This window comes from Lepisma saccharinum, chromosome 15 (assembly GCF_977018435.1).
Source record: "Lepisma saccharinum chromosome 15, izLepSacc3.1, whole genome shotgun sequence".
In the NCBI taxonomy this organism is placed as follows: Eukaryota; Metazoa; Arthropoda; class Insecta; order Zygentoma; family Lepismatidae; genus Lepisma; species Lepisma saccharinum.
The window spans coordinates 38,435,515-38,462,656 of NC_139243.1; the positions used below are offsets into that span (position 1 = coordinate 38,435,515).

Genomic DNA, 27,142 nt, shown 5'->3' on the forward strand with positions numbered 1-27,142 from the left:
CTGATGTAGAGTTTGATATCCGCACCTATCGCATTAACAATTGGAGATTCTATGTAATGAAGGAAAATGCTGGAGATGATTCCGGATACTGGGTTTCCCATTGATAGACCATTACTTTGCTGATAGATTTTGCCATCAAATATAAAGTAATTGTAATTTGCACATACAGTAAACCATCGAACCATTTCCCATGATTCTACTGGGTTAACCTTCATCTCAATAAGCCATGTGTGTAATGCATCTGTGGCACCTTCTATTGGGACACTAGGATATAAATTTTCAACATCAAAACTTGCAATACGATACTCACTATTCCAAACAATATTTTTTAGTTTCTGTTTCACTTCATATGCATTTTTAACACTGAATGGTGTTTGTTGTTTAATTATAGCAAGTCTTTCAACTAAATATTTGGATAGTTTGTATGCAGGATGTGTGAAAGTTGCAATGATGGGTCGTATTGGAGTTCCCGGTTTGTGAGTTTTTGGTAGTCCAAAGGCAATCGGCAGGGTTGAATTTTTGACAATGAGTTTTTTCTTCATTTCTCTTGGTATCGTGATACTGCTTTCAATTACTTTCTTTACCTCATTTATTATTTTAGTTATAGGGTTTCGAGAGGTTTTGTTTCTTTTTGTTTAAAAATTACTAACCATTGTTATAACTGTATCTTTAATCAAAATGAAAATAAATGTCTGATGAAAGGAGCGTGTGTTCTCCTGAAACGTCACAAAGAAAAAACTGTTTTCTTATGCTTGTAATAACCGTAAACTACAGGAAAATAATTCTATCATGCAAGCAATGCGTACATACAAAAAGAAATTATTTGAGTTTCCTAGGCAAAATAGTGGCGAAGTTACAGCACATTTAGTATAGCTAAGCGGGCTCAAAAAGGGCAATTTCTGCTAACTTTGACCTTGAATAATTTAACAATTACAAGACAAATGAAACTAAAAATTTTCGTAGTTACTAATTTCCATGCATAGTTTCAACTCCCCAAATTTTATGAAAATCGGAGGTGGTCAGGTTGGAAATTACACATATCTGTGTTGATTTGGCATGGAATGACTCACATGTAACATAACAAGTCTAATATTACTGTCTTATATTATAGTCAACTACAAATATTGACACTTTGAAAACAAGGAACAAAAGCATCTTGTTAAACTTTTTCAACATTAAAAAGGTATATATCAATTACACAGGATATTTGTGTGCACAATTGTTTATAATTTGCATTGAAAAATTTTCAAATAATAATATGACACCAAGAAAACCAATCCCATATCATGATATGTATCTCTTACAACATAAACTGTCTGCAAGGTAGAAACATCTTCTGATTTTCTTTGTAGCACAGGCTACACCTGAGAAAATGATCATTACATTTTTGAGTTAAACATTCTAGTATTATCCAGTCCCTTTCCTCAGTACATCACAGAAAAATAAATTCAACATGAGTTCTTTCTGCTCAGAGAAACATCTTTTGTGTGAGTGTTCTACGGACATAAATCATACCATGTTGGTGTAATGCAATCTGCTGTGTGAGAATCTTGTCACATAATGAAAATCACAGACAATGTTTACATGTGAGATATCAAACTGCCAGATCGTTGATAGAAGTTATGTACAATTCAGATATAACATCCATAACAACAATGGCTCGTCTGTATACGCAGGAGCTACTGGTGTCGAAGATTCCTTATTTCTTGGTACTTTGGACCAGGAAAATGCATAATAAAAAATGGCTTGCTCTGATGAGAAGCCTGCATCATGTAATGAATGGTTTCTATTGCACAATTATCACCAACAGTTTTGCAGAATGTAATTTGATTGCATAGATGAAATCTGTGTCAGATAATAAGACGTCTGCACCAGAGTTGTAGACACCAACAAATGATATGTATAAAACTGAGACTCAAGCCTATCACAAGTGAGATGTGGATAGATTGAATAGAACTCTTAAGTGATTCTATTGGTTTGGTGCATAAGTTCATAGCATTTTATAACATACGTTAACACGAATACAATAATTAATTAACACAAGTACACAGGTGGTACTTCCTGAACTGCTGCACTTGAATCCTGGTTAAACTCGGTTAAACTCGAAAGAGCAGAATGTGCCGGAAATGTTCAACTTTGTAACTCCATCTTGTTTCGTATGCAAAATAGACAAAATGTACTCAGAATTAGAATACTCTGTGTTTTCACGAACACAAGACTACAAGCTAAGCAATAACAATGGAATAACGAACAAGGAGCTCTTGGCAACACAGTGTTGCCAACACATAACAAAATGATACAAACAGATGCACCTGCCCTAATATTTAGAGGCAATGACCATGTAACACTACTATTTCCTATGTGCACACAGATCTAACAGTTTCTATTTGGTGTGTACCCTCTTTTCATGTATAGTAAGTTCACATGTACAGTTAAAATCTTTGAACCAAATTGTACACTTTAATGTTGTTGTTTTTTTGTATTTACCTTGTATGAATACTGAGGTGATCTTTAGGGGTAAAAATGTTTGTTGCAAATTATACACTTAAATAGAGTTCCTTTTGTATTTACGTTCATATGTTTTTATATTTTTATAAGCTGGATTTTCACTGCAAATTGAATAATTAAAAGTACTCTCTTTGGTGTGAACTTTTATATGCACATTAAGATTTCCCTTATTGTAAAAATATTTGTTGCAAACTGAACAAGTAAAAGTCTTCTTCTTTGTGGTGTGAATAGTAGTCATATGCACATCAAGATTGCATTTTTGAACAAATCCTTTATTGCAAATTGAACACTTAAAAGGATTCTCTTTCATGTGTAATCTCATATGCATATTAAGGTAAGATTTGTGAGCAAAATATTTGCTGCAAATTGAACAGTTAAAAGGTTTCTCTTTTGTGTGTACTCTCATGTGCTTGTTAAGTTTATATTTTTGAGCAAAATCTTTGTCGCAAATTGAACAAGTAAAAGGTTTATCTTTTGTGTGTACTCTCATATGTTCATTAAGGCAACATTTATAAGCAAAACCTTTGCTGCAAACTGAACACATAAAAGGTTTTTCCCCTGTGTGTATTCTCATATGTGCAACGACATTTTTTTTAGAAGCAAAATTTTTGTTGCAAATTGAACAATTGAAAGGTTTCTCTTTTGTGTGAACTCTCATCTGTACATTAAGGTAACTTTTAATGGCAAAATCTTTGTTGCCTCCCTTGGTTTTGGAGGGTTTTGGCGAACATTTAGCCTCTACTATCCCCTCTCCACTGAGACATTCTGTATTATATTTTGGCTGGTCTTGTTCACTTGACTTTTCTGCAGATACTATCAAATGCGTAACTGACCTTGGAACATCTTGGACCTGTCCTTCCATGTATGCCTTGTTAAGGTATCTGAAAAAATAGATAACATACAAATGTAAGTGTGGTTCTATAGTAATGACTGATGTGTGCATATCATTGATTGATTGATTGATTTAGTTTATTTTTCTTCGCGTTTTGTGCCTCTTGGCTAATTTGCGAAGATGGGTATGAGTGATGAAATTGATGAATAGACATTCACAAAGAACCAAGCCTGAGCAGGGTTCAAACCCGGAACATATCATTGACAAAGGAAAGTTATTAGAATACACTGTTAATCATGGCATAATCTTAGAGCTTAAACCAAACAGTGGCACAACCACAGTGGCCCCCCCCCCCCCCACAACCTTGGATGGAAGCCAATTCTAGGGGACAAGGGGGGCAAATGTTGAGGGCCAAGGGCACCTGCAGGGAAGGGGGCACAGAGGAGCAATTGGCCCATCGATTAAAATTTTATGCAAATAAAAATATATTTCGTAAAATTTTCTTACTTACTTCGCTCGCAATGACTGCTTTTCTCAGTATCATCAATGAAAAAATGAAAAAAATTGTAAAAAAGAAAATGCTATGGTGCACCGTGAAATTATTTTTGCCCTATTAAATACATATTGTTTTCAGTTGCAAAAATTGGATTTAAAAATTTTCTTTCTTGCTTCGCTCGCAATGTAATTGTTTTCTTTAATGTATTTAAATAATATGTGTTGTGTGTTGTATATATGTATTGAATAAACTCTGAATATGTACACAATTGTACACAATTTTGTGATAGCATGTTGCATATGTATTTTCTTATTTTATGTCACTCCATGTTGCATATGTGTAAAACATATCTTGTACATGAAAGTTATACATGTTATATGTACAAAAATAATTATTTTCGGAATGCATTTATCATTCATTTTCTGTCATACAATTTGTGTGCTTGTTTTCCATTATTATACGGCGTGTGCTTTTAGAAGGAACATGAGTTCAGCCAATACGCAGCCAGTGGTGTGCTAGCGGGAGGGAAACACAGAGAATTCGGGGGACCGTGGTGGCCACTCAACTGGACCAGGCCCGCCAATCCATCTCCCTGGAAACTGTTTATGAAGTCATGTGATGACATTGTTACCATAATGCGGCGTGTGTCATCCTGTTGGCAATATTCAGGGAATGTGCCATCTTCATTTAACAAAAGTGGCATAACAGTGTTTTCAAGCATATCTCAATATGTCGCAGCATCCAGGGTTCCATCAATGACGATAGGTCCAATGAGTTTCTCACCCCATATACCGCACCACACCATTATTTTACCTGCACCTTGCATCTTTGACGAATCTGTGCAATGTGGATTTGAGTCAGTCCAGTAACGAACATTCTGCTTGTTCACTTCCCCTGTAACATAAAAGTTTGCTTCATCACTGAAAACAATTTTATGTGGTAGCAATGGGTCACATGCTAGCTGCTCCAACGACCACTCACAAAACTCCCTTAGGGCCGGTTGTATACACATCACTAACTGGAGATCAGATTTGACCTACGATCTGGTAGTGAACTAAGTTCAAGTTTCTATCATGCTGTATAAAGCTAACTGTCGATTTGTCCATCTTAGATCAAATCCTGATCTTGGGTCAAAGAAATACGTTTGGCAACGTGGCAAATCCACACATGTCGCTAGTGTGCTTGTGATGTTGCCAATTGTCCAACACTGGACAGCAAACATTTTAAAGTCGGTTTCAGAAAATGCATGTATTTAATATTTGAATAAATAATAAATCTGAGGTGCTGGATGTAGTAAATATTCTAACATGTTGCAAATTTAGTAACATCATGTAAATTAGATACTAAACGGCCATTTATTGCTTGTGCATGTTCTACGTGGATGATTTGTCCTTGACAACGAAAGCAAGTACCGGTTCTCAGTTGCAAAGGGGAGAAAATATGCTTGCATAAATAGAATTTTTTAAAAAAAACATGTATTTTCTTTTAATGCTAAAAAGATATAACAACTTTCTTATACTCGGATTTGGAGCTATTGGTCATGTAAGGAGATGTTTATTATATTTATTTTGTGATTACACGACAACATGTTACAGGTGGACCATTAGTTCCTGTAAGTAATATACAGAATTTTCCTTGCACCTGAATAGCCCACGTTGTGAAATGTGTTTGCGTTTTCCCGAATGGAAAGAAATATTGAAACAACAGTGGCGCTTGTCCCCTCGGATGTAAATTATGCACAAACCAAATAATATTCGAAATAAAATGTGTAATTTATATATCGGGAGGAAAGCTTTACCAACTAAAATGCAATGTGCTCGGTTCATAAAGCAGTAGATATATACACTACAACCAAACTTACATGGTCTGTTCCATTCTGCGGACAACATTGAATTGCAATAACACTTGGCTGGATGCAGTAAAGCGAAATGGTAATATTTTTAAACTCCCTCTTCATCCCAACGCAAGTTTTACAATGATATCATATCAAAAAGAAAATGTAAGCGGGTCTATTTTCGGTTTGTATCAACACTCGATTGTTCTCAAGTTACTTTTCTCTGATCGTGCAATTAAACAATGTTACAATATGCTCTTGCAGTCATTTAAGGCAAATTTGAAGAAAAAAATACATAGTATTTCAAACAGTAAATAACAATGACACACGATATATGGAAAGAAAGAAAAATAGAAGAAATATTTATCATTGTTCACCTCGTTGTGCATGCTTCTTCATTATTATTATGGAAACAGGATTTTATGAATTGATTCTCCCGTCTTGCCGCATATGTTCACTTGCAACACATTTTACAAGCAAATATTCTTTAGTACAGCCATGTTACAACAGCTGAACTACGGTCAACGTCTGATGATCGGAGAAAAATCGCGGATCAACTTTGATCGCAGATCGCAGGGACTGAATCTCAGTTCAACTTTTATACAACACAAAATCAGAGTTCAGCATGACTGCAGATCAATTTTACTGGCTAATCGAGGATCAACTGTTTTATACAATTGGGCCTCAATCGGTCAGGGTCATCCTTGGATATTTTTGATTGAAGCTGTAACTTGTAAGGGTGCCACCGCTCCCTGCTCAAAATTCTTTGGACACTTTTGACACTAACACCATGTTCACTCAATAGACATCGCACACTATTCGTCGGACTCTTAACGAACACACCTGATGTGTCCGGATCAGTTACACTTTGTGGTCATCCGGTTTGAGGTAAATCTTCCACATTTCCAGTTGCATGAAATTTGCGTATGAGTTTTCTCATGGCACTGTCTGTCACTGGATCCCAATTAGGATGTTGCACGTTGAAGTCAGCTGCTATTACCTCTTAACTGCATCCACCAGCCAAAAGAATGATTTCGATTCTCTTCTCACGAGTTATCATCTTGGTGTTTTACCTGCAAAAATCAAAGTAAAAGATAGTTTCCATGTCACACAACGCTTCACAAAGTGCATAGCGTTGAGTGGCAACCACTGTCCCCCTACCTAACTCCTTTGGATTTTTATCTGTGGGGGCACATGAAGGCTATTATGTACCAGTGTAAAATTAATGGTGTAGCCCACCTGAAAAGGAGAATCACTGAGTTATGAGGGCCAGCTGGAAAGTTTCTGACCTGAGGGGGTAAGGAGATGTGGTAGTGAGCTAAAATTTTATGTGCATCCTACAGTCCCCTTCTACTTAAATGTACTTTTCCCAGCGTTGCTTCAGTTTCTCTAACCCACTAAAAAAAAATTGTCCTAGGTGTGTAACCAGTCATGAACAGCATCCATAACATCATCGTTCGTGCGGAAATGCTTGGCCTTCAGGTGTGTCTTCATGGCAGGGGTCGAAATCATGACACCATGTTTCATCCTAAGTCACAATCCTGTTCAGAAAGTGTTCATGGTCTGCACACATGCGTTGCAAATTTGCATCTGCCTCACTCGTGTGCGTTTTTGGTCAAATGTCACGTTTCGTGGAACCCAAAGCGCAGCCACCTTGCGCATTTCCAAATGATCACGAATAATGGCATGCACACGCTCCTTCGAAATACCTGGACATGTTGCATCAGTCGACAATCCACCATGATCATTTCATGCACTTTCGTAATGTTGTCGTTGGTGGAAGTACTCAGCGGGCACCCGGTTCGAGGTTCATCATGTTTCAATTCATTCATTCACCACTTCACTGTTGCATAGGATGGGCCATTGTCCTGTAAGGTGTTTTGCATGTCCTCATGAATCTGTTTGGCCGTCCAACCCTTCAGGAAGAGATACCGAATCACTGCACGATCGGCGATGCGCTGCTCAGTCACAGATGGCTCCATCCTGGCTCACAATTCCACCTGCTGAAAAGGAACGGCTCAACATTAGAACATGGAACCTCCTAGGGTATCCATATAAGGACTAGTCTCTAACATACAAAATTTCATGAACTAAAAATGCTTCCTTCTGGGTCAGTCCAGAAACTTTCCAGCCAACCCTCGTATGTGCACAAGTATCACCTGACGTGCTTCGTAGGGTGCACGACCCTTGGGTTAAACGTTTGCGAAAGTGCTTAGAAGAGAACGGTGGCCATGTGGAGCATGTTCTGTGATGGTGATTGTGTGTTGTTTTGTGGTTCACAGCTGTTCTCCCTCGCTATGCATGTGTTTTTTGTTGTGTTACACGGTGTATATGGAACAGCCCGCAGAGTTCAAAACCGACCCTAATATATTTCCTAAAGCCAGTCTTGCACAGCGGTTAGGTACGTCCTCACTTCGTCATCGACTTCTAGCTTTGATCATGTGAGAGCATTCTCTTATTCAGTTCCTGACAGAATTAGAAACAGTCTCAAAATTCATCGTTAATACCATAGAACTACCAACCAGAATGGACATTTCCACTCATTTTTTTTTTACAACAATTTTAAAAACTACACCCTGGAAAAAATGACCCCTGCAAGTTCTCACATTTCTCTGTGTTCAGTTTAAGGCAAAAATGAGACTTCCAAAGTTGCGAGGCTAGCGTTGCACTGAAAACACGCCCCATCATGTTAATACGTCACTACTTAGAGAGAGCTCATTTGTCGTTTGCTTTGAGCATCCAGTTTCCTGGGGGTAGCCCATGGTGAGTGAGCATATGCAGTAGTTTTACCAATCTGTACAGATTTAAATAATGGAAGAAGGAGCGATAGTGGAAAGGAGAGCTATGCTTTGTAATGATCATTCATCTATGAAATATCCCTGCTGCTCATCTGCAAGATAAATGAAAGGGTTCAGCTGCGTGTGTGTTCTCAGGTCATGCGAAAAATATTGCTTGTAAAATTGGTTGCTGACCAAACTTTCCAAAATATTTTTTAAACGTATAGTTAACGAAAATAAGAATTTTCACATTCTTCACTTTATTTATAAAGCCTATTTAACTTTCTTTTCCATAAAGCAATTTCAGTTTGTGTTTCATTTCTGTTGTGCATATTATGATCAAACATTTTTGTGCAGATAAGAGAAAATACACTGAGAAAATTACATCAGTTGCACAGTGCATATCAATACTTAGTTTAAGTATAATTTTTACAAGGAAATAATGTGTATAACCATGGGCGTATTTATGGGGGATTCAACGGGTCAAACCTCCACTTTTGGTTCAGTAAAATTACCAGATTACCTGTTCTATATACTTGTTTGTAAAAATTTCTTTGGACTTATTTCATTCTCTTAAATTAGAGACAAATAGGACATGGATGGGAAGGAAATTTCTTAATTCCACACACTGCTGACCAATGTCTACAATTTTTTGATAGTTTCGGAATTTCTGCGATAAGAAACTGCATTGAGACTTTCAAATCAGTTATTTTTCCCCCCTTGAGTTATCTTAAATAAATTTTGTTTTTAAAAACGCAGTGACACAAGATGAACAGAAAAGTATCAATACTAAGTAGCGTGACTTCGAAGTACATACACACAACTTTGTCGGGTCCAGCACCCCCTCCCCCCCTGCTCCCCACCAACCTTCTGGCCAGCAGTGTCCTGGATTTTCGCTTACGAAATAAAGCATCCCTAATCATACTAAAAGTTGATCCATCCCCCATGTGAACTATATATACATCCATGTGTATAACATTATATCCCATGGTACGATATATTTTGAATTTTGTACTGCGAAAAAAAGCTGCCTCGTCTCATTACCCCGAAAGCATTAATTGGTTGGTTCACTACCGCACCACTAAGAATCCTATCGAGACGAGACCTGGCAGCTTTGGTCTCATTCTCGTTGAGAGTTGTAAATGTCTGTCTCGTGTTTATTTGTAAATGTCTCATTGACAGTCTCGTCTCGATTTATAAACATCCGTCTCGGTTTCGGAAGGCAATTCTCATTCTAGTCTCAAGTCTCAAAAAATATAAAATTAACAACGTATGCAAAGGTTTATCGTACAAACTTTCATAGTGCCACAGATTTTAAAAATACAAAAAAAAAATCTTAATCAATTTTTTTGTTTCTTTGTTTGATTCCTCGTTTCGACGCTACGAACCCTCGAAAACTGGATATTATCCTGCTTACATATGCAAACCAAACCGCAGAATTACCATGAATGAACTGGCGTTGTAATTATTATACACAAAATTCAAGATTTCCTCAGAGAAATCATGAATTTTGTGTACGAGGGCCACTATTTATATTTTGAGCCTTGGCAACACTCATTGAAGTAGGGCGTGATTTGACGTTTGTACGGAATCGTCTGGCATTATTGACCATAACGTACTTCAAATGTTTAGTCAATAGCTTCATTTGTGTTGTTTATGTTGCCTTGGAGATTGCGCTACAACAATAAAATGGAATTAACTCGTGAACATTTTCGTGCGATGATTTTTTACGATTTTAGACGTGGATTATCAAGACAAGAGTGTATCGATCAACTTACTTCCACATTTGGCGATGAAGCCCCATCCTTTGCCACTGTGAAACGCTGGTATAACGAATTTAATCGTGGCCGCCATTCGCTCACCGACGAGATTCGCCAAGGTCGTCCAAAATCAGTTGGTGTTCAAGAAAACATTGATGCTGTGCAAAACCTAATACTGCAAGATCGTCATGTGACATACTGTGAGATTGAGGCAACCATAGGCATTAGTTCCACCAGCATATATAAAATATTACATGATCATTTAGCTGTGAGAAAGGTATGTTCTCGTTGGATCCCACACAATTTGACAAAAACTCAAAAAGATGCTCGCGTCAATTGGTGCAAACAAATGCTCAATAAATACAATTGTGGTGCTTCAAAAGACGTATATAAGATTGTAACAGGTGACGAATCATGGATATATGCATATGAGCCGGAACGTAAACAGCAGTCGACTGTATGGGTTTTTCAAGATGAACCCAATCCAACAAAAGTTGTTCGCGCTCGAAGCACATGGAAACAAATGGTCGCCTGTTTTTTCGGGAAAACTGGTCATGTGGCAACTGTGCCTTTAGAGGAACGTAGAGTGGTCAACTCTGAATGGTACACAACAATTTGTTTGCCAGAGGTCTTCGGTCAAATACGGAAAACAAACAAACGCCGTCGGATCATTCTTCATCAAGACAATGCCAGCTGTCACACATCTCGTCTAACAACCGACTTTATGAACAGTCAAAAAATCGAATTGAGGGGTCATCCGCCATACAGTCCTGATTTTGCACCCAATGACTTCTTCTTGTTCCCGAATGTCAAGAATAAATTGCGTGGACAACGATTTTCGTCGGCGGAAGATGCCGTTGATGCGTTCAAAAACCATATTATGGAGGTGTCTCAAGAAGATTAGAAAAACTGCTTTGACAAATGGTTCGAACGAATGCAAAAGTGTATTGACCATAAAGGAGAATACTTCGAAAAACAATATAGCAGTTTTCAATGCCAAATTCCTGTTTTTTCATTGTTAGGCTAAAATATAAATAGTGACCCTCGTATAATAATTAACACGCCAGTTCATTCGTGTCAAATTGAGTGCTCGTTGCTCAAGCATTACATATAGTAAGAATTACAGTTTGCACCAGAGTTTTGGTGCTAAATGGCTGAAAATCGTCAAGTTAAATTCGCAGTGAAGTGCTTTGTTAGTGAGCTAAAGTTGAAGTGTTGGAACTGAACCTGTTGAAATCTGATATGATCAAGTGTATTTCAAGGATATATAATCCAAGAGGACAAGGCAACATGTCGTCGCATGTAGCTGGTGTTCCGGATACGTTAGTACGATACTCATATTACATTTCCTGAGCCCAATTGGAAGATTTCACAGCGAGAGTCAGAATCATGGTCATTCAAACATCTAAGGAGGAAAATACATTGATAAATTCTTATAACATTTAAAATTCTGTGATTCATGAGAAACAAGAAGAAGAAGTAAATATATGTTCTTTAAACTTATGTAAAAGATTTATATTTTCCAGAAAAAAAGAATTCATCGATTGTGCTTTGATTGATACAATCTCTATCAAGACAAAATTAAAATTTTGATGTAATTTTAATATGAGAGAATATTTACATTAGAGATTATAGTGAAAACATATTTGTCTCATTTCATGTGATATTCTATTATCATATCATTCCGACGTTAAACGTCCTTTGTAAAATAACTAATACAATTGTAAGCACATGGCAACAATGCCCAGGTTCTAAAATTGATCATTATCATAGAATCTTTGCCATTTAAGTTCTGTTTGAACTAAATATTATCTTTTGAATTTGAACATTTACATGGGTAATAGTAATAAATAATATTTCATGCACACTTGGATTTCAATTTAATTGAATTATTAATATGTGCAATGCTGTATTGTGTCTCTACTAATACTTTTTCTTTTTCTTACAGGCGTATCTAAATTTGTGATTACTTATATGTAATTGATAATTGTGCTGTCAACTGAGTTAAGGGTTCCATTCTTCTTCAAGACATTTGTGACGCTGTTATTCCTTCGATCGAAGAGGACGTTTTTGTCGTGAGGCCTAGGCAGATATGTTGGGCTGGCTGATATATTCTTCATCTCTGGTTATAGTAGTTCGGTGCCCAAGGAATCATCATGATACATATCAAAATGTTATACATTTTACACTATTTGTTTAGCAAACCAGAGCATACTTCATGCACATAAAATGTAAAACTCTGAAAGAGAATGGAATTAATTCCTTTTATGATGTTGCATAACTCCTTTACATTTATTGATTACTATTAGGCATGTTTCAGCAATTTAAATATAGACGTAAATGTGAATTGAAAAGCTTAATAAATTATAGTCAGGTCCAAGCCTGATGAATCTATGTTAGTTCAAACTCAATCAGTAATACTTTTCTGTAGTCTTTGTATTTCGTGAAGTGTGTAAAATATTATGTGACATTTTCATGGATTTTTTTTTGGAAAAATACGAAACTTTCATTACCATTGTGCTAACAGTGTGTGGTATAAGTTGACTTTATTCATAAATGTTTCACAGGAAACAATGAAGCCAATCAGGATTTTAAGATTGATTGATTGATTTGATTTGATCTATTTTACTTTGCTATTTTGTGTCGATTTTGGCTATTTTGCGATGAGGATATGATGAAATTGATGAATGAACATAAAAAACACCCCTGCCTATGAAGTAGCACGATATGCTAACCACTCTGCCATGAGGGCTGACATTTAAGTTTCATAGACAGAAAAAAATGCAACTATAATAAGGTACTCGTAGTGGTAAGCGATCAGAGTCAGCCACTCAACAAGCATCATGTTATACACGATTACAACATTGCTCAGTCCAGAGTTGGATACTTGCTGGAAGTACATACTGATTCGAATCTCACTTGAAACTATAGGCTCAGTGCTCATTAACCTTTCTGTGCATAAAGTGGACTTAAAAGCTCAATCATCACTCAGTCAACAGAAAATGTTCATATATGATGAGCACACACTATATTTATGTTATTTTTGTAGAATACCATGCTATATGTCACATATCGTGTAATATTTTTCTGTAAAAGTTTCAACAAACAAAAGAAAATGGCTTTTCCTCATTTTCATACAACTTAAGACATATGAATGTTTTTGTGTGTTTTTACACAATTTGCTTGACTAATGTCACTTTCTACCTCTTGACAATAATGGTGACTGCGAAGACGAAAATACATGTGGCAGAGCATAACGTGCTATCAACACAGAGGTCTTAAGTTCGAACCATGACTAAGGCATAGATGTATCTCTATGTTTGTCCAATCTCATCCATGTCAACAGTTGCTTACTCATCCTTGTCCCAAGAGCCAAGAAAGCAATTTAATGTAACCAAAATAGAAAGAAAAGACACATACAAGGGAATGCATATTCATGGTGTGTCAAGGTTGTGTGTTGCAGAATGACAATGTCTTAATTATTACAGCAAAATATATTAACGAGGGCAGGAGGAGCATGTTTTGTTCTTAGGTCAAAACCATATCTCATACAATACAGATGGAATTGTTGTTTTCGTTTATGTGGATTCTTCTAATCTTAGGTTTTCTGCTGCAATTATTATTGCACTATTGATGGTCTCCAAGGTGGGAGTGGTTACCATAGTGCTCTTTGAAGCCAGGGACCCTAAGTTCAAACCTTGGGTAGTATTGAAGAACTTATTCTATTTGGTCACTGAATCATTCATCCTTATCACTGAAATTAACCAAGAGAAATAGAAAATGGTTGTAAAAATAGCAAAGATACAACATGGCTAGGATGTGCCTAAAACAACAACCTTCTTTGCTAGTTTTCTTTTTATATTTGTTTCAGGGGTAAAGATAACCACAATAACAAAAAACAAAGAAAGGAGCAACCAATTTTCATTAATGAAAGAAAGAAGGGAACAACCAATTTTCATCAATGAAGGAAAGAAATCGACAGCTCAGAATATGATTCTTTGCAAGCTCAAAATGAACACCAATTTTTATTTTCTGAAGTAAAATGAGCACAGAACGAAACACAATGTTCATTCCTTGAATACTTGTGGGTAACATTGCTCTCTCCTGGAGTTGATGACCTTGACAGCTGCAGTCTTCCTCAGCCTTGCATACAGTTTTGGTTTTGACGTTGCAGTGTTTCCAATTCAATATCTCATTTTTAATTACAAGTGAGGCCGTACTATTGAATTTCATGGTTCATGGTCCCATGGACCACCAACTTGAATTCACTATTTCCGTAAGTTATCGAAAGAGTAGTGAACTTTTTCACAAATTATCATGTATTTTGGACCTTCTTTATGGGATTATGATAAACTTTTGTCCACTATTTCCGTTATTGTAGTTTTTATTATCTACTCAATTTACCTAACGCTACAAAAATCTGTCCGTCTTTCGAAACGGCTCTGTAAATACGTTTTCATGCAACTGTAAGATACAGAAAATCATTTAGTTGTTCAATTATCACAGAACATACATGTAATTACCTAAAGAAAACAAAATCACATAAAACAATTCACACACACAAAAAAAAATCTCCACAATGTGAAAATGATTGATTGATTTGCTTTATTTTACTTTGCTTCTTGTGGCACTTTTAGCTAATTTGCAAATATGGGGATGTGTGGTGATATGATGAAATTGATGAATGGACACTCAGAAACATCTATGCCCAGGCCAGGATTTGAACACAGGACCCCTGGCATCATAGCACGATGTAATGTTAAAATGAGGGAGAAAAGCTAATTGATTGTAGCGATAGTCAGTGGAGATAAGTACTTCATTATCACTTTTATCAGATTCCAGATCTGATAATTCACTTCCACTTCCAACTTATTCAAGTGTGTTCACTTGGATTCTTGCACCAGGTGCCTTGCCGAAAGACTTATGCAAAAGGGTGTTGCATGGTCCGTGGGACTCACGAGTGTCTATTGGTCTAAAACTAAAACGCAGCTAGCAAAGTAACGCCGGCAGGTTATGTGATATTCCAAAATGTGAAGCTACCGAAAAGGAGAGGGAATTGCATGTTATTGCTTCCGAGAGCGAGAGCATTGCTGTAGGCCACTGGTCCCAGTGACCATGTCACGCCAGTTATGGGTCAAAGACATTTCAACTTGATTTACATTTATAAACACTATCATGAGATATCTAAACCCTTCAAGCAATTGCAGTTTACCAAATCACTACATATTTATCTTGTGAACATAGCATTACTGATTTCTCTTTGAGATGTACTCTCCTCACACGTAGAGCAAGTTTATGGGCAAAATCAATGTTGCTAAAAATTAATGAATTGAATTGGGTATGTCCTCATATATATATATATATATATATATTTGTTGTTTGAAGTCCATTTTGTGCACAGGAAAGCTAATCGGGACTGGACCTACAGTTTCTACAGTTTAAAGTGGGATCTGAACCCATTTTTTTTTCTATGATTTCAACGCATATTTGCTAATTTTGTTCCATTAGGTCTAGACATACTCTGTGTAAAATTTTGGAGCAATATAAAAATACACGCTCAAAGCCCTGGTTATATGCTATATGAAGAATCAAACAGTTTTGCATATTAATACAATATTGTTATACAACTTAAAACAAATAGGTTATTTTACATTACTTTTTAGCATTCAAATAGGTTTATTCAAGTTACTAATAAGATGAAATAAATGTACAAAGAAAAACAACACTGGATAAAGTCCTGCAACAGCGGTATTGCATCATTTCCTCCACTTGAGTCAAGGCTTCATGGAAAGCAAATGTAGGGGAGTGATTGTGAAGAAAAAGAAATTTAGAAGGTTCAGCAGTGATGGTGCCAGGGAAAAATGACTGGGGGCGGAAGGGGGACGACAACATATTGTTGGGGGGGCAGTCACTAAAATGCCCCAAAATATTATACATAAATATAATATATACATATATAAATATATAATAATGCTTATAATAATAATGATAATAATAATTATTATTATTATCATTATATTCATGTATGGTGTTTTGTGCTCGTCTTTTATTCCGAGTGGACGTTACTGCCTAAATTTACTTCTTGATTACGAGTCTATCTCCATATTATTTGCTTTAATAAAAGCATTAATTCTTATTTTTATTCGTGGGAACTGCCGCAAGTTGCGTTGTTTCTAGTGGCCTATTTCAGTATTGGAAGACATTTATAATTTTATAATTCATCGTCTTTCTTGAGATGAAACTACTGATATAAATATTCAACTTATAAGATAATGATATAAATGCCGAAAAAAATGTTTCGAAGAGTTTAATTTTCTTCCAAAACAAACATGATGTATGAAGAAATTAACCTTTTCAAGCAGTGACGGATGGCAGCTAGTATGATGGGTAGTGCCAACGTGATCAAGAAATCGAAAAATTTTCGCTAGCATATGTCATAGAAATCTAATGAAAGAGATAATTTTAATGCAACTTTGTTTACTAAAATTGCAGACAAAAATTCAGAGTTCCTAAGATTGTTTTTTTTACTTCGCATTTGTACTACTTTTGGCTAATCGCGAAGATAAGGATGAGTGAACACTCACAAAGAACACCGACGCCCAGGCCGAGATTCTAATCCGTGATCCCAGGGTCACAGCATGCTGTCCACGGAGGTCGGCCAGAAGTAGTGTCAAATAGAGAGTTCTGCATAAGAAAATGATGCCCTTGTATTCTGCATGTTAGGCACCTCGAAAAATTATGCACCCAGTGTTGCCAGCTCCCCTCCTGAAAGAATCACCAAAATTTTCTTAATGGCCTATCATCGCCTAATGTTTTTGCGAACCTACTCCCATGGCAATGCTGGCAGGTCACGTGGCTGTGTGCTTCTGTTACATGTCAAGCCAACCCACAACTAATGACTTGGCAATACTGGCAAGTGCCATGGCACCACGTAGTCTTTGATTGGCTAATCTAATTCACAGGGATGCGATTGGAACCCTCCCCCTCTCTATTTTTTGTCGCTATGGGAAACCCGATTGCAAGCTAACTTAATGTACATCATCTCATAGAATAAGAATCCGCAAACAGATTTCCGCTAAGTCTTACTGTTTCCGAGATAGAGCCACTTCCGGTTGCTATTTTGCAATTTCGAACATGGCTTGTATTGAGACTTTTGCTCCTGCAGGACTTTGACAAATTTACCTAACAGTACCCGATGGGGAGATTTTTCAATTTATTTTGGTGCTATCTCTCACTGTTTTCGAGATATTTGCTATTTTATGTTCTTTTTAACGCAGGACTTGGAAAAATTTCAGAGGGGGTAAATTTAATTCCATGATGACCTACGTTAATTTTGTTAGGAGTTCAAAGAGGACATTGAGACTCGGCCAACGCACCAAACCCAAGATCTCTACGACTATTTGTTTGGCCTAAAGCTGTAACGTTTGCACCCTTGTCAAACTGAAATGGTAGTTGCATTTCTCTGTACTGCTTCAAGAAGATATGGATGATTAGAACACCATTTCTTCAAAGTGAATCCTGCTGTTTTCAGTAAATTGATTAGTTCTCTTTGCAATTGATTAGCTTCTTTGATACTGTTGGCTCCAGTGAGGAGGTCGTCAACATAACAATCTCGTTGCAAAACTTTGGATGCATTTGGAAACTTGGTTGCTTCCTTTTGGACCGACCATTTGGTTGGACCGCCATCAGTATATCATTTAATGAGACCCCAGTTCTTGTTTTTGCTGAAGCATCAAAAACAATTCGGGTCTTCGTGCTGCTGCTGCTAGGTTTGAATACAGGGTAATGCAGTAAGTAGTATGACATGTCATCAGCTTTATTTTGATCTAGTTGTACCGGTTTCTTGTGTCCCAACATTTCATACTCGTTGAGCATTCTGCTATACTCCTTTTTCAACTCTGGTTGTTGTAGAAACCTCTTATCTAATTGATGTAATCTGAATAATGCCTGCTTGTATGAATTTCCTATCTCTGTATGACCTGATTGAAATGCGAGACGAACAAAGAAATGCCCTGTTTCATTTCTGGTGGTGTGTTGATTGAAGTGGATTTCGCAAGATACTTCTTCACCTGTTTTTGGTTTTGAGTACATTTCCTCCAACTCCCAGAAGCATTGAAACTGAGAATTCAAATTGTCTTCCATGCATACAAAACATGCTACTGTGGGTGTATTAGGTTGTTTGGTTTAAGTTGCTGTTTGAAGTCCACTTTATGCACAGTATGGCTAATCGGGACTGGACCTACAGTTTAAAGTGGGATCTGAACCACTTGTGCCTCCACCAGGTATCAAACCCGGGACCCCTTGATTACAAGGCAATGACGCTACCACTGCGCCATGGGGGAGGCCCTTGTACTAGGTTGTACAGGATGTTCCGTTTCACCAGCTAAAATACTAATTCAGTATTTTGAAGAACTGGGAAGTTTTCATCTCTCGTTTGTCTTTCAGGAAGAAGTAAGTGCAAGTAAAGTTCCGATTCAATTAGTAGATCTACTTCTGGTTTGTAGAAATCTGGATCTGCTAACTCAATGTCGGTTGGTTGGTCCCAAAGTTCATGATGAAAAACTTGAGAAGGTACATTCCCTGTGATGTGTGGGAGTATCGGACAAGTAGTGTATTTACTGGAATACCCCGCACACTTTTTTTCCTTACGAACGTAGCAGAAAATAGGGGTGCGCAGCTTACTCGAGTATAGAGCTTATCACCAGGCATGAACAATTTATCCTGCGGAGGTATGCAGCGTGTTATAAATGCTTACGAGAGAATGCGTGGAGGTCAAGCTGTTATCTCATAGCCTGTGTTCTTGGAAACAAAACAAAACACGTTAGCCATAATTCGTGTATCAAGTGAAAAAATCATTCTAAATATGTCCTGGTTTAATTAAATTACAGTTCTCTCTCACTGCACTGCATTATGTACGTTGTTTCTTCACCTCCCCCCTCCTCCTCCTTTAAGGGTTAACTTAATTCATGAAAAGCTTGCAGACAGAAGGGAAAAGAATATTCTCCTTCGCCTTTTGTCAAGGGAATCATTCTGCAGTCACACTGGTGCCAAGAAAGAGATAAAAACAGCAACCAGCTGGATGTTTACATCTGGCCAGTCCAGCTGTGTGGGTGGGGGAAGTTGTAAGGCTTGTTTTGTGTTGCAGTGACTCATTTGAGTAGCGTCCTTCATATCTTGCTTCACAGATGGATGGTAAAAGCAAGATGACCACTAAAGGAAAAAGATTGCGATCTTTTACAGCACATGAAAAGTTACGCGTCATTCAAGAAGTGGAGGAAATTGGAAATCGTGCTGCTGCTCGTAAATATGATATAAGTGAGAGTTCTGTGACAGATTGTAGAAAAAAAGGAAATACAGCTGAACACGTGTGGCAATCGGAGAGCTCTTGGAGGACACAAGGCTAAATTTCCGGAAATAGAAGGGAAGCTGCATGACTGCATTTGTGAAAAACGACAATTTGGATTTGCAGTTTCTGCAGAAATGTGTCAATTGAAGTCTTTCGCTGGCAAAAGAATTTGGAGTTCATGGTTTTAAAGCAAGTCAGGGTTGGATTGTCAGGTTTTTTAGACGATACAATCTGAGTTAACGAAGAGGAACAACTTTAGATTAGCGACTTCCTGATGCATTTGAAGATAAAATCCTACGTTTCCAACGTTATGTGATAAGTTTGAGGAAAAAAACATTTTTATGTTCTGTCACAAATCAGTAATGCAGATCAAACCCCAGTTTATTTTGAAATGCCATCTCACTCTACTGTTAATAAAAAGGGTGAAAAAAGTGTTCTTCTGCGAACTGTTGGATATGAAAAACAACGATGCACAGTGATGATGTGTGTTACAGCAGATGGAAGAAAACTTCCACCATATATTGTGCTAAAGAGAAAAACGGTTCCTAAAATTAGTGTCCCAGGAGTTTTTGTGCAAGCACAAGAAAAAGGTTGGATGGATGAAAGCCTAATTCAGGATTGGATCAAGCATGTGTGGCAAAACCGAGCACTTTTTAATATGAGAAACATGCTCGTAATGGACATTTTCCGTGTCCATACAACCCCTGAAGTTAAGTCAACTTTAGACAAAAGCATATTCCTAAACGTTTTTCTTAACATTTACGCCATGACCAAAATGCTACCGTGTAATGTGAGAAATTTTATGGCATTACAGATGCAATGGCATATTTCATGACATTTCTCAAGGATAGGATCGATCCTATTTCCGTAGCATTTTTCATAGCATAACCAATCAGAAGAGACCTCTAGGTCACAAATGCAGTTGTAATGGCGGATGCGCGAGATGTACACATTGTATCACTTCACATTTTTAAAAGCCAATAACTATTCAATCGAGAGGAATAACGTTTCATATAAAACAATATAACTAACTCTCTAGCTTTCTTAAACCTGAAGGTTCATGGTTGCAGCAACACAGGCTTTCCATCTGTCCCTATCCTGAGCAAGATCTATATACTCTTTTCCACCCCTACCAATTTCCTTTAGGTTCATCTTAACATTATCCCTCCATCTTCGTCTTTGTCTTCCTACTAGTCTCTTATCACTAGGTTTCCCAACAAGAATCTTGTAAACTCTTCTTTCCTCTACCATTCGTGTCACATGGCCTGCCCATATAAGTATTCTTGATTTAATTATTCTAATAATATCTGGACATGAATACAAATTATGTAGTTCTAAATTACGTAACCTTCTCCACTCACCTGTCTCCTCATCCCTTTTAGGTCCAAAGATTTTCCTAAGGATCTTATTTTCAAATACTCTCAATTTATGTTCCTCTTTCAATGTAAGGGACCAAGTTTCACATCCATATAATACTACAGGCAAAATTACGGTTTTGTATATTTTAACTTATAGTTTCTTAGATATTAAACGAGAAGACAAAAGTTTATGAAGAGAGAAGTAACATGCATTTCCTGAATTAAGCCTGCTTTTTATTTCCTCTTTAATATCATTTTCATTTGTTAGTATTACTCCTAAGCACTTGAATTTGGAAACTGGTTCAAATGAGTTGTTATCAATAATTAGATTTTGATTGTTACCTAACACTTGGTTTCGGCCTGCAAGCATATATTTAGTTTTCTCTTTGCTAACTTCCAAAACCTATCTCTTTAGCTGCTTTGAAAAATATTTTCGCATTATTAAGTACAAAATTATGGTGTTCAATAAATATATACTTTACAACATTTCCTATGCACGTACGGAAGAATATTTTAGTTGTTTCAATTGTAAACACCCTGCACTCAGTATAGATGGTGTAATTCAACGTGTCTTTCGTGCTGTATATGTTATACATTGTAATCACAAAAGCTTACCGAAATTTTACATGAAATGCTTCCACGTACAGTACCATCTACTATAAGATTTTTGGAAGCAATTACATAGCATTTATGCTAGCAAAAATGTTAAAGGAAATGCTTTAGTCTAAAGCAGGCTTTTAGCATCTTCTAGATTAAAAAAAAAGACCGAGGCTTAACATAAGTTTTTCAACCCCTTGATGTGTGTATAAATCAGCCTTTCAAAACTGCTCTAAAGGAACAATATTCAAATTGGATTTCCTCAAATAACCACCAGTTTACACCAGGGGGGGAAAATTACGCATCCTGATGTCAACCTCCTTTGTCAGTGGGTTAAAAATGCATGGTACCGTATTTCATCCATGTTGGTGGAGAAGAGTTTCAAAAAGTGTTCCAGTTACACCTTCCCCTCCCCCTCTTTCCCTCAGCTTGAGATGAAGCTTCCAGTAGAATCGAGAGATGTTTTCAGGCAGACTCTTTGAGTTAAAATTTTAAGCTGAATTGCACTTCCCATGCAATCTTTGTTTATCAGACCATACAGCCATGCACAGTCTACATTTTACACGTTAGCCGTGCTTGAAACGAAAATTCCGCATCAGATTTCAAACTCCAAGAATGCTTTATGCTGACACTAGTCCACAACCTTTTGCGATACTTGGCCTCTAGCTCCCATGAGAATTTATGCAAGCTGTCTTGCCAGTAGTCTCTATACAGGGTGCCTTCCTCGCGTGACACCTTTTCATAAGACATTCTCAACATTCAGAGTGTAAATCAGTTGCTTCACAGATAGTTTAGGATTATATTTAGAAAATTGTATAATAAAGAATACTTGCATTTCATTTTTATTGTGGGTCAGGCCCTGTTTAGGCACGTGGGTTAACCGAAACGAACCATGACAAACGTTACAGTCTCTTTTCTAGGCTGACAACGTTGGGCATGGTTTTCCAGGTCTGATTAGATGTGTGTATAATCCACAAGGTGCATATATAAACAGTAATATTTTTTTTCCTTGACCTGTTTCGTTTAGACTAACTGAGGGGATAGACACACTGTTCTCAAATGAGTCAAGAATATTTTCTTTCGCGGCGGGTCTAAATAAAAGACCAAATGACTTGAAGTATCGTAACGAACCTTAAAGTTCGTGGGATCTTATGAATACCTAAACTGTTAACCAATTAATCAATGGGTGATGTAAACTACTCATCATTCATCCTCTTGATGAAACCACTCGTCATTGGCATGACGAGTTATCGCTTGGCAATGCGAAAGGTACAAAATCACACTAAGAAACTTAACTACAGAAAAGACAATGGTCACTCGTTGGGTTTTATGAACCGTTGAACCTGAATCATGGCTGGGTGTTAGGATAATTACCTGTCTATCTGAAGTCTTTAGCTGAATCAAATAAGCGAAGTCCTCTGTAAGCTTCTCCAATTTGTCGACCAGAGCGTCGTTCCACTTCTGACCTACTGTCTTGCTGACCACCTTCCCTCTCTCAACTCAATCCCAAAAGTCAGTCCCCTCTCAGCTTGTCTCACTTCTATATTACTAGGCCATCGAGCTCTTCCTCTATGCCGAATCGTGTTATTTAATTGCTACCATGCAAACTGCTGACTCTATAACCAGAAGTATTACCTGTTTCCTGAATGCTTAGGAGGTTTGCATGGCACAACACAATGCATTGTAAACATGCCTCAGAGGTTGAGACAACTGAGAAAAACAAGTGAATGCCCTGGTCAACGTGAAGCGTTCAGAGAGACTTTAATAAAAATAAATATACAATCTTAGGGACTGATACGGTATACGGCGGACTCGAGAAGTATTGATGGTCTAATTTCTCTCTTCTGTTTAATGGAAATTTGGAATCAAGAAAGGTTTTCTTAATTTCCATTTTTGATCATAATCCTGATTGGTTTTCTAATTTGAACCCCAGTCCTTTAACCCCTGATTCAATGATCAATAGACACTAGAGGCTAAAACAGACGTATCAAGTGACATTTAGTGGTACATAAATTTGCTGTCGCAAAAGTTGACCGACATAATCGTGACGACTGGGCCCATGGTCTACCTTTTAATGGTGGTTTTCAAAGATTTGCCAAAGCAACCTCCTAGAGTTTACCCAAGGATGCTAACAGCTTGCATTGCGCAATTTGAATTTTAAAACTTAATTTATCCTTTTTTTTTTTTTTAGGATTCACATCATATGTTCCGTCAATCGCAAAACAGTATGTAAAGGGCCAACCAGCGCCATCTCTTGGTGTTAAGAATTACTAAAAACAATAGGACATCATCGAGCGTACAGCAGAGACAGACACCTGCACGCGGAAAGATCGCTTTTCACAACGCTACGTACTTTCATGTATTTTTATGTATATTTACAGTTCGCTTATATTTTTATACAATATATCCACGTATAATCATTACGCGAGTGTTGTTTTTTATCATAACCTCAGCGGTGAAGGAAGACAACAGTCCGGAGCCGCAACATTTTGGTCCTCCAAATCCGGATGCAACGAGATTGAGCCCGCCATGGACGCCAACCGTCGCATCGCAGCAGCAACAACAAGGTAGGTAGTGAGTGCATGCAAGATTCGTCACTTTCCTATTTAATTACATCCTCACACCCTTTGTGTTACCCTGTGTTAGTGTTCAGTGAAGTGTAAGTGAACTTTCAATACTGCAACGAACAGTTCCAGCGCATGAGTGTCGTGACAACAAAAGTTTGAATTCTCGTTAGCAACAATGAATGCAGAGAGACTGAAAGAGCTTATCGTTAAGCGGGGACAAGTAAAGGCTCGAGTTACGCGTTTCAGAGCATACATTGATAGCCTCACAGAAGAGCATGGAATCGCACAATTAACATTACGTCATGAGAAATTTGTTGAATCGTGGAAAGACTTCGAAAACATTCAGTCAGAAATTGAACTTTTGCAAGATGAGTCGTTACAGGAACAGGAAGGTCAAGAAAGAGAACACTTCGAAAATGCATATTTTGAGTTAGCGGCGCGCGCACAAACTGTACTCCAGTCGCACGCAACGTCTAAAATTCACAATGAAGTGCCGAAAGAAACGCAGGACAATATTGCAGTGAAATTGCCAGTGATAAATCTACCGTTATTTCACGGACATTATGATGAATGGTTGTCTTTTTTTGACACGTTTCAAGCACTAATTCATAACAATTCGTCATTGCAAGCTATTCAGAAATTTCACTATTTGCGTTCTTCGCTGCGAGAGGAAGCACTTGAAGTCATTCAAGCGCTCGAGATCTCTGCACAGAATTACGAAACGGCGTGGTCACTTTTAAAGGAGCGGTTTGAAAACAAAAGGTACATTGTAAACAAACACGTAAAGGCATTGTTTGATTTACCGCCTGTAGAAAGGGAATCGGCTGCCGCTTTGAAGCGACTTCTAGACAGCATAGTGAAACATTTACGTGCTTTAAAATCGCTTGGTCAACCGACAGAAAATTGGGACGCTCTTCTCTTGCATTTAGTCACAAATAAATTAGATAGCGTTACTCATAAAGAATGGGAAGAAACAATTCCAGGTACTGAACTTCCGTCGATGTCAGAACTCATTCAATTTCTGCAACAAAGGTGTCAAGTTTTAGATGCCGTAGATAACAATCGGCCCACACAAAATAAACCTCTGTTTCGCAACAAAGGCTCTTATTCTCAGAAGAGTGGATCGGAAAGTAAGAATACGTTTAAAACAAACGTTCATCTTTCATACAATGAACCAAAGTGCAGGTTTTGTAATCAAGCACACTTCATTTATCAGTGCACTTCATTCAAAGCAAAATCAGTACCAGAGCGAATAAATGTAGTAAAGCGTCTTTCACTTTGCCTCAATTGTTTAAAATCTGGACACAGATCTGAGACATGCCCTTCAGGTAATTGTAAGATTTGCAATTCAAGGCACAATTCCCTACTGCATTTTTCTCAGCAGTCATCATCACGCAGCGCATCATCATCGTCGTCTTCTCAATCAGAAAACTACGTCACTCCGAGTGCAGGGCGGAGAGATACAGAATCCGTTACATGTGTAACACAGAATACTCAGAAACAAACAAATGTAATGTTGTGTACAGCAGTTGTTTATGTTAGTAATGCACAAGGATCATATCATAGTTGTCGAGCGCTTCTCGATTCGGCATCGCAATCAAACTTTATCAGTTCGAGAATGGCGCAAATGTTGAAATTGAAAAGAACGAACAGGGTGTCTCACATAAATGGAATAGGCGCATCAGAATCAAAGGCGTGTCACAGCGTTCAAGCCACTGTCAAATCAAGATTTAATGCTTATTCTGCCACATTAGAATTTGTCGTTCTGCCTGAAATCACACAAGAACTGCCAGCACTTCCGATTAATATCCACAATTGGAATATTCCACAGAATATTCATTTGGCAGATCCACAATTCAATACACCTCAAAGAGTAGACTTACTGATCGGAGCGGGAATATTCTTTGATCTGCTTTGCATAGGTCAAATACGTCTCGCACCAGGGTTGCCAACTCTACAGAAAACCACTTTCGGATGGATCGTGGGAGGCAAATATGATATTATGTCACATCATGCATCACCAAACGTATGTTGTTTTAGCTTAGAAGAACGAATCGAAGATCAACTGCAAAGGTTCTGGTCACTTGAAGAATGCAACACTAAGCCTAGCTTATCCGCAGAAGAGATTGCTTGTGAAGAACATTTTAAGGCTAATTTCAAGAGAGATGAAACTGGAAGATTTATTGTTAGATTGCCAGTAAAGGACAGCATAAGTAAATTAGGTGATTCGAAGGAAATAGCAACCAGAAGATTTCATTTAATGGAGAAGAGGTTCGTCAAGAATCCGGAATTGAAGGATGCTTATGTCAATTTCATGAACGAATATGAAAGTTTGAAACACATGCAACGTATTGAGGAAGATGAATGTCACATTTCAGAATGTTTCTTGCCTCATCATTGCGTAACCAAGGAAACCAGCTCAACATCGAAGCACCGTGTTGTTTTCGATGCCTCATGCAAAACTTCCAGTGGATTATCACTCAACGATATTCTAATGGTGGGACCTACAATACAAGATGACATATTCTCTATTGTCACACGATTTAGGCAACACAAATACGTCGTTACTTGTGACATTCAGAAAATGTATAGACAAATACAAGTTCATTCAGAAGATACTTGTCTACAGAAGATTCTTTGGCGTGATGACCCACAGAAACCTCTCAAAACATTTCAGCTCTCAACAGTGACGTATGGGACAGCTTCAGCGCCATTTCTTGCTACGAGATGTCTTGAACAACTTGCATTAGATGAAAAACAGGAATTTCCAAAGGCTGCAGAAGTCGTACTCAGAGATATCTACGTTGATGATATTCTAACAGGTTCCAACACAATGGAAGAAATATTAGAATTGCAGAACAGTCTCATCGCATTATTACAACGTGGAGGATTTCAATTGAGAAAATGGTGTGCTAATGACCCAACATTATTATCTCACATTCCAGTAGAACATCAAGAAACAAAACTAGATCACATTGAAGAAGCACAACAAACTATAAGGAGTTTAGGATTATTATGGAATCCAACCACAGATGAATTTTACTTCACAATAAAGGATACAAATCGA

General features: G+C 37.5%; 1 protein-coding gene across 5 annotated transcripts in view; it reads right to left on the reverse strand.

Moving 5' to 3' along the window:
- Positions 1–1,214: 1,214 nt before the first annotated feature.
- LOC145999457 (uncharacterized) overlaps positions 1,215–27,142 on the reverse strand; it is an 80,361-nt gene continuing 54,433 nt past the window's right edge. For 3 of the 5 annotated variants that reach the window (XM_083136416.1, XM_083136414.1, XM_083136415.1), the window contains exon 4: positions 1,215–3,389. In XM_083136416.1, the coding sequence (XP_082992542.1) occupies positions 2,546–3,389 (844 nt within the window). In that variant the 3' untranslated portion in view covers positions 1,215–2,545. Of the gene's footprint in view, positions 3,390–6,654; positions 6,744–7,544; positions 7,674–27,142 lie in introns of those variants that run through there. The other 2 variants (XM_083136419.1, XM_083136418.1) reach the window with 2 other exon arrangements.